Source organism: Diabrotica virgifera, chromosome 4, assembly GCF_917563875.1.
Source record: "Diabrotica virgifera virgifera chromosome 4, PGI_DIABVI_V3a".
NCBI lineage: Eukaryota > Metazoa > Arthropoda > Insecta > Coleoptera > Chrysomelidae > Diabrotica > Diabrotica virgifera.
This window is the reverse complement of record NC_065446.1, coordinates 210,192,977-210,209,881: the sequence shown is the minus strand read 5'-3', so window position 1 is coordinate 210,209,881 and position 16,905 is coordinate 210,192,977. Positions and strand designations below refer to the sequence as shown.

Sequence of the window (16,905 nt, the reverse complement as noted above, 5' to 3'; positions counted from 1 at the left end):
GCTCAGGAGAAGAAGAAATAAAGCAAAAAAATGAAAGCGAAAAAGATATGATCGAAACAGTGGCATTTGAAGAGGAGGCATATGAAAACGAGGATGCAGAATACACGATAAAAGTATGTGAAAAATCTGAGGAAAAAGACAGAAGATTAATATGGGAAAAAGGGAAAGACAACATAATAGCCGACATTCTAACACAGGATGAGGACACTGAAAATAAGGAAACAATTACTCTACAGGTGGGACTAATTAGAGTAATACAAGAAGAAGGGGTATAAGACGTAGATTAAAGTAAGGAAATATACAGGGAGTTGGTTTTGCCTAGAGAAAATTTATTTAAAAATGCAGATAAATTTTATCGAATACAAGGCGGGGATTTGTTATATTTCTATTTGATATAAAAATTAAAATTTGATAATTATAAACAAAATTCACTTTAATATAAAATATTTTTAATTTTCTCAACCTCGGGCATATAAATTTAGAACAACCTGTATACAACAAATTGTTATATTTAATTTTAAGAAGTGATTAGAATAAGCGTACGAAACTCGGAACAATGTGCTTAGATAAACAAAGTGAATGACGCGTACCATTATCGTTCTTCTCGGAAGGTCGATCATTAGCCTATGCTAAATAAAACTCAGTGAAATAGATGATAGTTCATTATCGTTTTTCGCGGAAGGTTTCGATCATTAGCCTATGCTAAATAAGACTCATTTGAAAGAGAGAATAGGTCATTAAAATTTGTAAATAGTTAGAAAGTATTTTAGAATGGGAATTAAATATTTTCTTTTGAAATCCATTAAGCATATTTAGAAAGATTAAAAATTGGTTTTGAGGAATATTACGAATGAGAGTTGGTGGTGGAAGATTGATTTGTGAATCTGGAAGGGATATTTAGAAAGTAGGGGAATGGATGACAAAGTGAGATCAGAATGTTTTGAGCTGTCGAGAAGTGAAGTCGAGTAGTAGACGGTAGTGTACGGAGAGTGAGAAAGCCGATGTAGTTCCGTGAGTGTGGAGTATCTATCGTGGAACGAGAAGTAGGCCAGGTCGAGAGTAAAAGAACCTCCTTGAGCCAAGAGTGTCCCGGTAGCTGATAGCAGTTTCGAGAAAGGTAGAACACAGCATCACGACATACGCAGGAACGAGAGCTATACGAGCTAGTTTTTCAAAGGAGAACATTACTGGAAGCCAGGACGAGGTTTGATCGCAGCCAAGGATAGCAGGAAACGGGTCTTGTGTGAGGACATTTTCAGTTCACCAGGAAAAGGTCAGTCTCATTTGTTTGGACATGAATGTATGGGTTTTTCGTATTAAATTCCACATAAAAAATTGAATAACATAATCAATAATATCAGAAAAGCTTCATCAAACTTAAATAGAGTTGTTCCTAATAACTCCTAATAGTTAAATGTTAATAAAAACTTTCAATTGAAAACCAAAAGGAAATAAGATTCCCATTTGTAAATGTTATGTTTAAGAATAATAAGAAATAGCAAATATTAAGCATTGATTGCCTTTTAAATAAAATAAAAAATATTTTGATTATAACTGTAACCCATATGTGTATTTTTTTTACTCTTTTCTTTTCTATCCCGATTAGGAACCATTAAGAAATATTTAGAAGCCACGCAAGTAAGTAATTAATTTATAATTCGCCCTGAGATTGAAAACATATTGATATGTGATCTGGTTAATTAATTAGATTAGTATTAATACATTGATTAAATTAAGTGACATATAAGAATATTATCTCATATCAATAATCAAGATCACATCAATATATTGATGTGATCTTTATTATTGATATGAGATAATATTCTTATATGTTACTTAATTTAATCAATGTATTAATACTAATCTAATTAATTAACCAGATCACATATCAATATGTTTTCAATCTCAGGGCGAATTATAAATTAATTACTTACTTCCGTGGCTTCTAAATATTTCTTAATGGTTCCTAATCGGGATAGAAAAGAAAGGAGTAAAAAAAATACACATATGGGTTACAATTATAATCAAAATATTTTTTATTTTATTTAAAAAGGCAATCAATGCTTAATATTTGCTATTTCTTATTATTCTTAAACATAACATTTACAAATGGGAATCTTATTTCCTTTTGGTTTTCAATTGAAAGTTTTTATTAACATTTAACTATTAGGAGTTATTAGGAACAACTCTATTTAAGTTTGATGAAGCTTTTCTGATATTATTGATTATGTTATTCAATTTTTTATGTGGAATTTAATACGAAAACCCATACATTCATGTCCAAACAAATGAGACTGACCTTTTCCTGGTGAACTGAAAATGTCCTCACACAAGACCCTTTCCTGCTATCCTTGGCTGCGATCAAACCTCGTCCTGGCTTCCAGTGATCTTCTCCTTTGAAAAACTAGCTCGAATAGCTCTCGTTCCTGCTTTTGTCGTGATGCTGTGTTCTACCTTTTTCGAAACTGCTATCAGCTACCGGGACACTCTGGGCTCAAGGAGGTTCTTTTACTCTCGACCTGGCCTACTTCTCGTTCCACGATAGATACTCCACACTCACGGAACTACACCGGCTTTTTCACTCCTCGAACACTACCGTCTACTACTCGACTTCACTTCTCGACAGCTCAAAACATTCTGCCCTCACTTTGTCATCCATTCCCCTACTTTCTAAATATCCCTTCCAGATTCACAAATCAATTTTCCACCACCAACTCTCATTCGTAATATTCCTCAAAACCAATTTTTAATCTTTCTAAATATGCTTAATGGATTTCAAAAGAAAATATTTAATTCCCATTCTAAAATACTTTCTAACTATTTACAAATTTTAATGACCTATTCTCTCTTTCAAATGAGTCTTATTTAGCATAGGCTAATGATCGAAACCTTCCGCGAAAAACGATAATGAACTATCATCTATTTCACTGAGTTTTATTTAGCATAGGCTAATGATCGACCTTCCGAGAAGAACGATAATGGTACGCGTCATTCACTTTGTTTATCTAAGCACATTGTTCCGAGTTTCGTACGCTCATTCTAATCACTTCTTAAAATTACATATAACAATTTGTTGTATACAGGTTGTTTTAAATTTATATGCCCGTGGTTGAGAAAATTGAAATTATTTTATATTAAATTGAACTTTGTTTATAATTATCAAAATTTAATTTTCATATCAAATAGAAATATAACAAATTCCCGCCTTGTATTCGATAAAATTTATCTGCATTTTTAAATAAATTTTCTCGAGGCAAAACCAACTCCCTGTATATTTCCTTACTTTAATCTACTTCTTATATCCTAACTTACTATCTACTTCATGTAATTCTGTCTTTTATTCGTGATATTTGTATACATCGTGAATGTTATAAATTCCTCGGATCTTTTCCGAGTTCCTGTGCCTCAACTCATAACTATTTATCCCATTTTCATTATTCACGATGTACGGGCCTTCGAAAACAGGCATCAACTTTGCGCAAATGCCCCCAGGAAGATTTGATACTCGTAATGCCCTCACGAGTACTTTTTCACCCTTTTGGAAAGTCACTGGTCTTCTTTTTCTATTTTGTTCCTGCCTTTGGATATATTTTTCGTTGCTTCGCCGTAATCTTCTCTGTACGGTTTCAATCACCTGTTGATATTCTTTTGGCTCTTGGTCTTCCCATGGCCTTATCGGCAATACACCCTTCATGATGTATTCTGGGGTCTCTTTTGTTACTGTGCTCGGAATTGTATTTAGATACCTTTCTATTTCCGCCATTTTCCTGTCCCAGTGGCGATGTTGACCATCTGTTGCAATGCGAAGAAATTTCGTCACTTCCTGTATGAATCGTTCCGAAGGATTACTCTGTGGATGCCTGATGCTGACAAAATTTGTCTCTATTCCTCTTTCTCGAAGTTGTCCCTTGAAACGATCATTTCGGAAATACGTTGCATTGTCCAGTAGGATCTTTTTTGGTGTTCCTACTATGGCTATAAAATTGTCGATTTTTCTTAATATTTCCTCCTCAAATACCACTGTTTCAATCATATTCTTTTCACTTTCATTTTTTAGCTTTATTTCTTCTTCTCCTGAGCCCGTCTCTTCTTTTGAGGAATCCCAGGTTTCCTTTGTTTCTGATACTCTCAAATTTTCTTCTTCTGGGCTCAACTCTTCTTTTGAGGAGCCACAGGTTTCATTTTCTTTTATCTTTTTCTGACCTTTTCTCCTTTTTCTTCTTTGTCCTTGCTTCGCTGCCAAATTCATTTCCACTGTTTGTTCTTTACCTGATTCGTCCGTATTTTGTTTCTCATGTTCCTTGTCCTGTTCTTTTTCTTTTTCTTCTGTTAGTTTCATCGTATTATTTTTAAAATCTATCACTACATGTTTTTCTGCCAATTCGTCCACTCCTACTATCATGTCATGTGACATGTTTGGCATTATTACACATTGTAGTGCATACATATTCTTGCCCAGTCGTACCATTACTCGTATGCCTTCATTTATAGTTGCCAATGTCCGTTTGTTTGCGCCCACTAAATTTACCCTAGGTATTTTATAAATTAAATTTGTTAAGTTAACTTCTTCTATTAGTTTTCTGTTGATCAATGTTATTTCAGATCCAGTGTCTATCATAATTTTAATTGGTTTCTCGTTGATAAATCCATCCACAAATTTTAAATTAACTCCATTTTTCTTTTCGTTGTTTCCTGCCAATTTAATAAACTCCTTGGGGTGACAAAAGATTCCTGTTTGATTTTTGGTTTTTAGTGAGCGCCGTCGTGAAAAGACGCCGGTTGCTCATCGTTGTTTATATTTTCGTCATAATGTCTCTCTCCGTCATATTCATCTGTCTGGGTATTATTTACTTCTCTTCTATTTTCTCTTGGTCTGTCGGATCTGTTTCGGTTTTCTCGATATCCCTGTTCATTTTGTCTACCATTATTTCTGTTTTCTTGATTTGAGCGTGTGGTGTTTCTATTCTGGTATTCTCGATTTCTGTCCTCATTCCATTGCCTATTTCTTTGTTCATAATTTCCTCTTCCGTTGTCTCTATTTTCGTTTTCCCTTCTGGGATTAAAATCTCGTCTTGTATAGTCCCTCCTATTTTGATTTCTATCTCTGTAATCTTGTGTTTCTCGGGGCCTGTAATCTTCTCGCGACCTTCTTGATTTTCTTTCTCTTAGACGTGATTCTCTTATTTGTAGGAATTGGCATAAACTATCTATGTCTTTGTAATTTTGCAATGTGATATGGTCTTCCAGCGTTTCCTCGAAATGTCTTGCAATCAGTTCGACTAATTGTTCCGATGAGTAATTATATTGTAAATGTTTTGCATTATTGTAAATTTGCAAAGCATATGTCCTTTCTGATACACCCATCCTATCATTGTATTTCCCATTTTGCAATTCCTTGTTAATTTCCAATTGTTGGACCTTTCCCCAGAAATAATTCAAAAATTTTTGTTCAAATTGTTGCCAATTGACGAATTCTTCTTCTTTACTATCGAACCATAGGCTTGCTTCATATTTGAGATGGTTTCTGATAGTTTCTTTTGCTGTATCGAAATTTCCGATGTGTTGTATTTTCTTTTTCAGGCTATTAATGAACGGCACTGGGTGTAATCTTCTTACATCCCCGCCAAACCTTATCTTCACGTCATCTGTGCTATGTATAACCATTTCTCTTCTTTCTCCGACATTTTGTTGCGTATTGATTTCCGCAATCTTTCTTTCCACTTCTTCTATGTCTGCTTGAATAGCGTTTTGCAACTTGTTTTCCAAACTTTCCATTTCTTTTTTCTGGCAATTCGTTAACTCCTTCATTTTATTTTGAATTTTCATTTCTTGTTCTTTCATGTGGTCCTTCATTCTCATTTCTTGTTTTTGCATGTGATCTTTAATTTTCATTTCATACTTTTCTATGCGTTCCTCTATTTTCTTATTGTTCTCTTCTATCGCTTGTTTTGTTTCCTGTTGATTGTCATCCATTTTTTTCTCCACTTTATCCATTTTCTGATCCAATTTTTGTTGTGTTTCATCCATTTTTCGATCCACTTTTCGTTGATTGTCATCCAGTTTTTGTGACTGGAGTTGCATCAGTTGTAATAGTTTATCTATTCCTGATAATTCTTGCTGTTCTGATGCCATGATTGTCGTGTCTAAAATATCTTCTTGGTCTGAATGTTCTTTTTGTTTTTTGTTGTCCTTGCTTTGGCTTCTTGTCACAGACATTTGTTTTCAAGAAGTATTATCCCCGCCAAATATGAAATTTTACTAGTATGTTACCAAGACGACTTTTTTTTTACCCAAATATTATAAATTGTCAATAAATATATCAAATGTAAATATCGTAAAAATAAAATATTAAATCAGTTATGTAAAATTTGTACCTAAAGAGATCTAAAATTTTATGTTATCAAATGTAAGTATCTCACTTTTTACCACAGGCATATAAATTTTCAAATACCGGCTTTACTCTTTCTATCCTTCAAATTTGCCACTAGAAATACTTTACAATGCTTTCCACGTTGGACGACAGTTGATGTGATCTTTATTATTGATATGAGATAATATTCTCATATGTTACTTAATTTAATCAATGTATTAATACTAATCTAATTAATTAACCAGATCACATATCAATATGTTTTCAATCTCAGGGCGAATTATAAATTAATTACTTACTTCCGTGGCTTCTAAATATTTCTTAATGGTTCCTAATCGGGATAGAAAAGAAAGGAGTAAAAAAAATACACATATGGGTTACAATTATAATCAAAATATTTTTTATTTTATTTAAAAAGGCAATCAATGCTTAATATTTGCTATTTCTTATTATTCTTAAACATAACATTTACAAATGGGAATCTTATTTCCTTTTGGTTTTCAATTGAAAGTTTTTATTAACATTTAACTATTAGGAGTTATTAGGAACAACTCTATTTAAGTTTGATGAAGCTTTTCTGATATTATTGATTATGTTATTCAATTTTTTATGTGGAATTTAATACGAAAACCCATACATTCATGTCCAAACAAATGAGACTGACCTTTTCCTGGTGAACTGAAAATGTCCTCACACAAGACCCTTTCCTGCTATCCTTGGCTGCGATCAAACCTCGTCCTGGCTTCCAGTGATGTTCTCCTTTGAAAAACTAGCTCGAATAGCTCTCGTTCCTGCTTTTGTCGTGATGCTGTGTTCTACCTTTTTCGAAACTGCTATCAGCTACCGGGACACTCTGGGCTCAAGGAGGTTCTATTACTCTCGACCTGGCCTACTTCTCGTTCCACGATAGATACTCCACACTCACGGAACTACACCGGCTTTTTCACTCCTCGAACACTACCGTCTACTACTCGACTTCACTTCTCGACAGCTCAAAACATTCTGCCGTCACTTTGTCATCCATTCCCCTACTTTCTAAATATCCCTTCCAGATTCACAAATCAATTTTCCACCACCAACTCTCATCCGTAATATTCCTCAAAACCAATTTTTAATCTTTCTAAATATGCTTAATGGATTTCAAAAGAAAATATTTAATTCCCATTCTAAAATACTTTCTAACTATTTACAAATTTTAATGACCTATTCTCTCTTTCAAATGAGTCTTATTTAGCATAGGCTAATGATCGAAACCTTCCGCGAAAAACGATAATGAACTATCATCTATTTCACTGAGTTTTATTTAGCATAGGCTAATGATCGACCTTCCGAGAAGAACGATAATGGTACGCGTCATTCACTTTGTTTATCTAAGCACATTGTTCCGAGTTTCGTACGCTTATTCTAATCACTTCTTAAAATTACATATAACAATTTGTTGTATACAGGTTGTTTTAAATTTATATGCCCGTGGTTGAGAAAATTGAAATTATTTTATATTAAATTGAACTTTGTTTATAATTATCAAAATTTAATTTTCATATCAAATAGAAATATAACAATATATATATAAAGGGTTGTCTACATCTAATGCCGTTTCCCTTCCGTCAGCCAGGACTTCCATTTTTTTCGATCTTCCCAGTCTCCGTCTTCCAATCCTTTCTTAGACATGGCTTCGTCGACTTCATTTTTCCAAGATCTTCTAGGTCGTCCTCTTCTTCTCGTTCCGCTTGGGCTCCATTCTGCAACCTTGTTTATCCAAGTGTTTTCTGCTCTGCGTACGTGGCCGTACCATTTCAGTCTTCTCTCGTCTATATATTGCAGGGCATCTTTTTCCACTTGCATTCTTCTCCTTATCTCCTCATTTGTTATTCTGTCTCTTCTGGTGAGACCACAGCATCTTCTCCAGTATTCCATTTCGGTTGCCAGAATGCTTTTTTGGGTTTTTTTGTTTATGACCCAAATTTCTGCGGCATATGTCATGATGCTTCTTACTATTGTTCGGTATATCATTCTTTTTGTTTTTCCCTTGATGTTTTTATTCCAGATTACATTATGGAGTTGTCTGATGCAAGATCTTGTTTGTCCCAATCTACTTTTTATTTCTGCTTCTGTTGTTCCGCTTTTCGACATTATAAAGCCCAAATATTTAAAATTCTTCGTTCCTTTTATTTCAACTTGTTCTTCTACTTCTAAGTTTTTTACGTCTTCTTCCGATATTACTAAGTATTCCGTTTTCTTCATATTTATTTCCAGGCCCACCTTTTTGTATTCCTCTTTTAGTTTTCTTACCATGTAACTGATATCCTCTTCATCTTGAGCCATCCTGATCGTCTGCGAAACACAATGTGTAGAGATAATAAAAACGAAGAAAATAATCGAATTTTTCCTTCATTTTTTGACATTTTGATTATTTATACAATGTTCCGGACATTTTTGAGTGGGAGGATAACCCAATTATTATTATAGGAGTTACTTTCAAGAAATTTCTGCAAAAAAATATGAGTCACCTCTCAACGTCCATCTCAAAACAGATGCGCCCTGGACTAATAAGACATAAGAATAAAATAATTATTTGTAGAAAAATAGCAAATACGTAACGTTTATAACAGGTACGGTATGCATTCCATTCTGGTAGGGGAGCTTAAGCGGGGATTTTGTGCGTTACTCGAGTGCGTCAGAAAATCACATAGGGAGAAACCTTGTACCCTTACCATACATGGACTATTAACATAGGCGCATTCGTTGGGTGCAGTTCGTAAGAAAATTTATCCTTAGAAAAACTCAAAAACGCCAGATTATGACGAGGCAAGTTGAGTACATGAAGATTATTGTATATTTCAAAAATCTGACGATGTGAGCGAGGCGTAAGGAAATGGGTGAGTAACAAAGTTTCACAAAAAAGCGAATATTTCGCGAAATGAACATAAGATCTAAAAATTGAAAAATTCGTATTCAATACTTTTTAGAAATGTATCGAATGATACCAAACAAGGCTCTCCACATGAGGGGTGGTGGGTAACAATAAAATTTTAAATAGCAGCCCCGCGATATTTCGCGAAATGAGCATCAAATCGAAAAATTGAAAAATACGTGTTAATTATTCAAAAATCTTTCGAATGACACAAAACACGATCCTTTACTTTAAATAGGAACCCCCATTTTTTATTGCAGATTTGGATTCTTTATTTAAAAATAAGAAACCTTTATTCGAGACATTTTTTCGAATGATGGATAGATGGCGTTCTAGTCGGAAAAAACAATTTTTGGAAATATAAAATCCCCATTAAAATGAAAAACTTAACTTTCGTTGGTTTTAGTAACTAATATTCACAACCCAATAGACCCATGACGATTTAGTAACTGCAAATTTCGAATCCAATGCCCCCTACTATTACTTGTTTTGTATGTTTATGTCTTTATTTCTATAGAAAATTTTTATGTTAAAATCGATTCGGATCTTTTGGTTAAAAACTGTTGTTTTCATGTTTTGTTAATATCTTGGTCATCGTTAGTGACATCTATTCTGACATATATTCTGTTAACCTGTTAAGGACAGAACGTCTATAGACGTCTAATATCCATTGGTGTACAGTGACACAACGTCTATAAACGTTGTATTTTTCCATATTCTACTTTGCAAAATACATATAGTGTCACAACATTTGCTTGTTAATATCTAGTAAAAACGTTCAAAAATCCCTCTCTGCTCAATAATTCAACGTAGGATTTCTCTTTACTCAATTTACATGCAAATTGGTGATACCTCAGGCGCCATTCTCTTTTTCTCTTACTTTTGAATTTCACTTCAGACATTGACAGATTTCCAGCTCGATTCGTTGAAATCACTTTAATAAATATAACCTAGGGGTGATTATCTTATACTCGGTGCACCTCACTTCGTTAGAACCAAATTGGCTGGATATATCTCTTTTCTTTTGTTTTCACTTAGTTCTCCATTGTTTCCAATTTAATGAAATAATCTGGTTTCGGCTCGGAAACGAGAGTCATTTGTTTTTAAAGGTCATTTTCTATGTACTTCGATTTCACAGATAGAATATTATTCAAAAAATTAACGCCAGGGTTGGCTTTCAAACAATTTGTTCTTGATATACTCTTAATTTGATCTATTTCCATTAAAATAAATAAATGAAAGATAAGTGAAGAAAAAACAATAATCAATAGTTAAGAGAACTTATGGAAATTGTGTAAATTGATCATAGACAAATAATAAAGATCAAAATGTAATTCGGTACAGATTGGAACAAAATATTAAAGTTTTGGTGAGAACAAAAGACATTTCAAGAAAGTGTACGATTTCTGGAAGAGAATCATTGCTGAAATAAAGAAAAATGGGTAATTTTTGCACTTATTTGATTTGTTTAACAGACGCGGAAGGACAAAAGCTTTTATTGAAGACCTGCCTAATTAAATTGTACCTTTAATTTATTTAAATAATTATAAATAAAGCTTAAAAAGAGATTTGCAAAAAATGTATTATTTGCTTCATAAATAAGCACTATAAATTTATTTATTACTTTATTTTATTTTACAAGAAGTTCAGTTATATTATAGGCCTGAATCACGCGTACAAAAAAAATGTATTAATAGCAAGCTGAAAATTTGTTAATAGCTTAACTGTGTCTAGTCAAACAAACTTTGATGTATGGGAACACTGGAACAGGGGAAGTTTTAATTGTGGAACGTGTTATCCTGACAAGTGAAAACTAGCAGGTTGTTTTTCAGTTTATTCAATAGAAAACTTTATATAATAATTTAATAATATATGAAAAAATGTTTGTCCGACAAATATGTTGGGCATTTTAATAATTCCGACGCGTAGAACATGTTAAATGACAGGAATTATGTTGGTGGTAAATAGCAGTCTGATTTTTGCATGAGAGTTTAATGAAAGGGTAACAAATCAACTGAAAGTTCTGTCCGACAAAATACATGGCACGTTTTCGTAGTCTGACGTTCGAAACCTGTAACCTGTTCCACAATTAAAACTTCCCCTGTTCCAGTTTCAACAAATTTTCAGGTTGCTATTAATAAACTTTTTTTTTGGTACGCGTGATCCAGGCCTATTAGCAGTATAAAGAAAAAAAATTGATTGAAAAATATTCAGTAGTTCATCAGGTATGTATTTTGTTTATTAAATGTTACTATTTTTCCAATTGCATAAAAGCGGTTGTACTGTACAATAGGGTGGGTCGAAAAACAATAGTGTTTCATTTTTTAATCGCTATACCGTTGAAAACTTCTCTTTGGGGTATATAAGTAAAATGCAAACTAAAATAAAGATATATATTGAGCCCCCAGCTAGCGCACCATACTTCAAATTTAGTTTTTTTTTCAGAAATCTAGACTTTTTTCAATTATTTTTACAATCTTTAAACAATATTTAAATGTGCTATACTGAAAACTGTTGAGGTAATAGTTTAAAAAATAGGAAATAAATTTGAAACAGACAATATTTTTTAATTTGCGGTAGCGCAAAATACTCAAAAATTATTAAAATTCACATATTAGCACCTTAAAAGGAGGTGTGGTCTAGTATGTTGTGTTGGGTGTTAATAGCACAATCCATTTTTTGTTCTCTTACTTTACACCCCATTTAATTACAATAGAATTATTATAGTGTGTTTAAAGTTATAAAGGATATAAATAAAACAAATTATAATTTTTGATAACATGTTTAATTGAAACAAAAAATTAACCAAAGTGTAGCCAAACAATGTCAACTAATTTAATGAAATTTTGACTTTAGGACGAGTATTATACTCATTATTTCTGAGTAGGTGCTTTGAAGCTGAGCTTGCTGTCAAACTTTGGCATCGAAGCTCTGGATGCTACGGCAGATCTTATGAAACCATCTCGTTCCTAACCACTAGGACGACTAGTTAATCGCAATCTTTTGAGTAAAGATGAATAGTATCTTCTAGACATAAGTTGTGCGATAAAGTCAGGCAACTGCCCTGTGGACTTATCTGTTCGAGAACCGGGTCCACTTTCCCACTCTCGATGGTTGACTACAGCTAACAGAATTTTGAGACTGTATGTAAGTGTGGAAACGTCTTCAGTTGAACATAAATTGTTAGTATCCTTCATTTTTAAATCATACATGGTTCAAAATAAAGTACAGCAAATACATAACAGATGGACCTGAACACGTTTTTAAGGCTATCAAATCAACCAGATTTCTACCAGAGAATTTCATTAAAGTAGTTGATCCTGTAATCGAAATAAATGCATTTTTCCCATCCAGAAAATTTGCTACTGAGGATCATAGTGGATGAAAGGAAACACATAAGAGAATTAGGATTCCGAAGAATAATCAAAGCAAGGATGTTAGCTACAGAAACAGAAACAATTAGGGTTTTTCGACCTCCAAAAATCACCTTTCATGCAACTGACTCTACTGAATTATTTGATTGGAACACCCCTGAAATTACACCACCATCACTGTTACGCAGAGTCTCTGATAATGAAGTTTGGGCTAAAATTATTGCTGGTGAAACACCCGAGGATTGGAACTTTCGAAAATTTCCATGTCACACTTAAGCCATGGAACACTGCGTCAAGTTAGTGACTGAAGCATCTAAAAAAAGTCGTCGGTGCTAAGTAATGGTTTCATAAGAGCTGCCGTAGCAACTGAGAAATAGTGAGTAAAAGACTCTTTCTAAAGTCAAAATTTCATTTAATTTGTTGACATTGTTTGACTATAATTTGGTTTCTTTTTTTCAATTAAACATGTTATTAAAATTATAAGTTGTTTTGTTTATATCCTTTATAACTTTTAAACACACTATAATAATTATATTCCAATTAAATGGAGTGTAAAATAAAAGAACAAAAAATGGATTGTGCTAATAACACCCAACACCACATACTAGACCACACCTTCTTTTAAGGTACTAATATGTGAATTTTAACAATCTTTGTGTATTTTGCGCTACCGCAAATTAAAAGATATTGTTTGTTTCAAATTTATTTCTCATTTTTTAAACTATTAACTAAACAGTTTTCACTATAGCACGTTCAAATATTATTGGCTAAAGATTGTAAAAATAATTGAAAAATGTCTTGATCTCTGAAATAAACTAAATTTTAAGTGTGATGCGCTAGCTGGGGGTTCAATATATAACTTTATTTTACTTTGCATTTTACTTATATACCCCAAAGGCAAGTTTTCCGCGGTATAGCGATTACAAAATGAAACATTATTTTTTTTCGACCAACCCTACTGTACAAGGTGTCATCTTTTTTGTTTTTATGTATATTTTCGATGCAGTGAGAAATCATAATTTCAGTTAAACAAACCTCCAAAATAACGTTTGAAAATTGTTATAATTTGTTTATATCTTGGTTTCCTCTATAACGTCGCATAAGAAATGCTTTTTAAAGTTTTATGATAGAAAATGGTAGGTGGAAGTACAATACACACAGAAAAGTTCCGGAGGTAATTTGAAAGGAGTTAGGACATAAAAAACGTTTTTTGTTATTTTCAACAAAATTTGACATTATATCAAAAACTTTTAGGCGACAGTTGGAGATAGCTAGAGAGCGGAATATATGCAAAGTGCATATAGATGCATATATTGCATATTTTCAGACAACAAACACAACATTGCATATTTAAGCTAAACACGATTTATTTTGCATATTTTAAAAATAAATTATATAAAAGTTTAAAATTTTCCTCTCTTAGTTGGAATTTTATAACTTCGATATGAACGAGCCCGTTATTTATCTTATCTATCTATCGCTCATTATTATCTATCTGGACTTTCCCATTACTACCTGAATTTAACAATTATGGGTGTTCCCAGAAAAATATTATTTTATTAGCGTAGCAAGTCGTAGCTACCTACCTGCTTTTAAGGGTCTAACATTTATTTTGTCAGTTTCCGGCCAACATTTGTTTAAAGTAAACGTTGTATCGTATTTAGTGTTTTTGAAGTGATTGGTATATATTAAATTTAAATATGTCTACCATTCAAAAAAGTGCTTGGAAAAAGTGTTTTCCCGAGTTAAAGCTAAGTGGAGACAAAGTATTTTGAAAGGCCTGTTCCAAAATCGTAAGTTACATTCATTTTCACATTTCATTTTTTAAATGAGAAACTGACAAACAAAAGCATCATGTCCCACAAAAGAAATTTTTCTGGAAAGAGTGTTTTTATTCGACAAATTCGCTTTTACTTCTATAAAGACGGACATAGAGAGAAGCATCAAAATACATTAAAAAATGTTTTAGAAAAAAATGAGGGCTTCGATTGTTTGAGGAAAGTTGTACGTATTTTTGAAGGCAACTTTTCTGAAGATCTTACGACTTGGCAAATTAGTTTACTGCCTAAATTAAAATATTGTCCTATAACATCAGTAGATGTAGAACGAACTTTTTCTGTGTCCAAACACGTTTTTAGTGATAGAAGGCAAAAGTTGCTAGTTGAAAATGTTGAAAAATATTTGATTATAAATTCATACTATAATTTAGATTCTTAATTTAATTATAATATCAGTTTTTCTGTGTCATTTCATTTGTTTTTATGTGAAAAATAAATATGTATTAAACATAAATGTAGGTTGAATTTTTTAAACATAAATGTTTATATTTAATATATTGTTTTATTTTTGAGTATTTTTAATATGCATTTGCATATTTAGACAAATTTAGAAAAAATACCTGCATATTTGTAGTAAAAGTAATGCATATATTATATGCGCATATTTTGGTAATGTTGTGTTGCATATATTCCGCTCTTTAGAGATAACATACAAATATACAACTCTTGTTGTATAAGACTTTTACCAGAATCTCAAAATTTCCGGGAAAAATTAAGACAATTTCGAAATATTCATGTAGTTTTTGAAAAAACACCACTTTTTTCAAAGGGAAATTCCAGGAAGAAATTCACTTATAACTTCTGATCTGGCTTATTTTCTTCTTTGAAACATGCTATTTTTGATGAAATAAAGAAACAAAGTATTCCTATTTAAAAAATACACTACAATTAAAAAATAATCAAAGAAAATTACTTAAAAACGATTGGTTTTGACAATTTCTTAAAAACTCTAAGGCAATGAAAACACTTACAAGATCATTAGATTGTGTGGAAAAAAAGTGTATTTAACTATTAAAACAATATTTTCATACTTTACACTAATAAAACTCAAATAAAGATCTCTGTTCAAAATTAATAATTTTCTTTTCGCCCATTTTGAAAAAATGTGAAAATCTTGAATTATGCATATTGGGACCGTGCAATTTCGGAAGACCTGGTTCGAAAATCTGGTTTCATTGCTCAGCAACATTTTTAGCACTTTTAATTATATTGGCCAATTATACTAGTCCTGGCTACTGGATAATTGTCAAGGCCATAGCCCAAAAAAGAATAAGAAGAAAAAGTAAGATTGAGGTTATGATATTAAAAGGTAAACATTGTACTATAAACAAAATACCGTTGATTAAATTTACTTTAATAATTGCATATCATATCAATATTGTGGAGCAACATATAATTTTTACAATTTATAACACATCATCTGCGAAATCCCATTTTCTTCAATGGCAGTAGGTATAAAATATACGTCAATTTGACAATTTCAATTAACAATATGAATTATTTAAGAAAATATGTTAAGAAAATTGAAATTTGTCCTCGATACGCGCACAATCGTTTCTCGTATCCCCTCCAAGTACTTGCACACAGCGAATGTGCGTCTGTCCCAGAGAGTTTGTAAACAAAACTCCTTCGTCATTAGAGCAGGTATAATAACAAATGAGGTATCGAATAGAAGTTATAACGCAAGAATGGTATCAAATGTAAGATATTTGACCCAGGACTTCAGGTTTTAGAGTTGCAACCGGAAGTACTATTTTAGATTCGTCGAAATATCAGAAATATTACAAGCGATATATTGTTCGACGCGGATTAGCAAGAAGAGCACAATATACAGGGTGTCCCGAAAAGATTGATCATAGATCATACCACACATTCTGGGCTCAAAAATAGATCGATTGGACCTAACTTACCTTAGTACAAATGTGCTCATAAAAAAAGTTACAGCTCTTTGAAGTTACAAAATGAAAATCGATTTTTTTCAATATATCGAAAAGTATTAGAGATTTTCTATTGAAAATAGACATTTATCATTTTTATTGCAGGAACATCTTAAAACAAAATTATAGTGAAGTTTGTCCTCCTCATAAAAATTTTATGGGGGTTTTGTTCCTTTAAACCCCCCCAAACTTTTGTGTACGTTCCAATTAATTTATTATTGTGGCAACATTAGTTAAACACAACGTTTTCAAAACTTTTTTGCTTCTTAGTATTTTTTCGATACGCCAGTTTTTATCGAGATGCGGCTTCTTTTTTAATATATTTACATAAAAATTTTATGGGGGTTTTGTTCCTTTAAACCCCCCAAATGTTTGTGTTCGTTACAATTAAACTATTATTGTGGTACCATTAGTTAAACACAGTATTTTTAAAACTTTTTTGCCTCTTAGTCTTTTTTGACAAGGCATCTTT

The 16,905-nt window shown here is 32.3% G+C and overlaps 1 protein-coding gene across 1 annotated transcript in view; it reads left to right on the top strand.

Annotated features, from left to right (window-relative positions):
- LOC126883800 (fibronectin-binding protein PlpA-like) overlaps positions 1-12,171 on the top strand; it is a 108,032-nt gene extending 95,861 nt beyond the window's left edge. Inside the window, exon 3 of the mRNA XM_050649470.1 lies at positions 12,141-12,171. Within this exon, the coding sequence (XP_050505427.1) occupies positions 12,141-12,171 (31 nt within the window). The remainder of the gene's footprint in view (positions 1-12,140) is intronic.
- Positions 12,172-16,905: the final 4,734 nt, after the last annotated feature.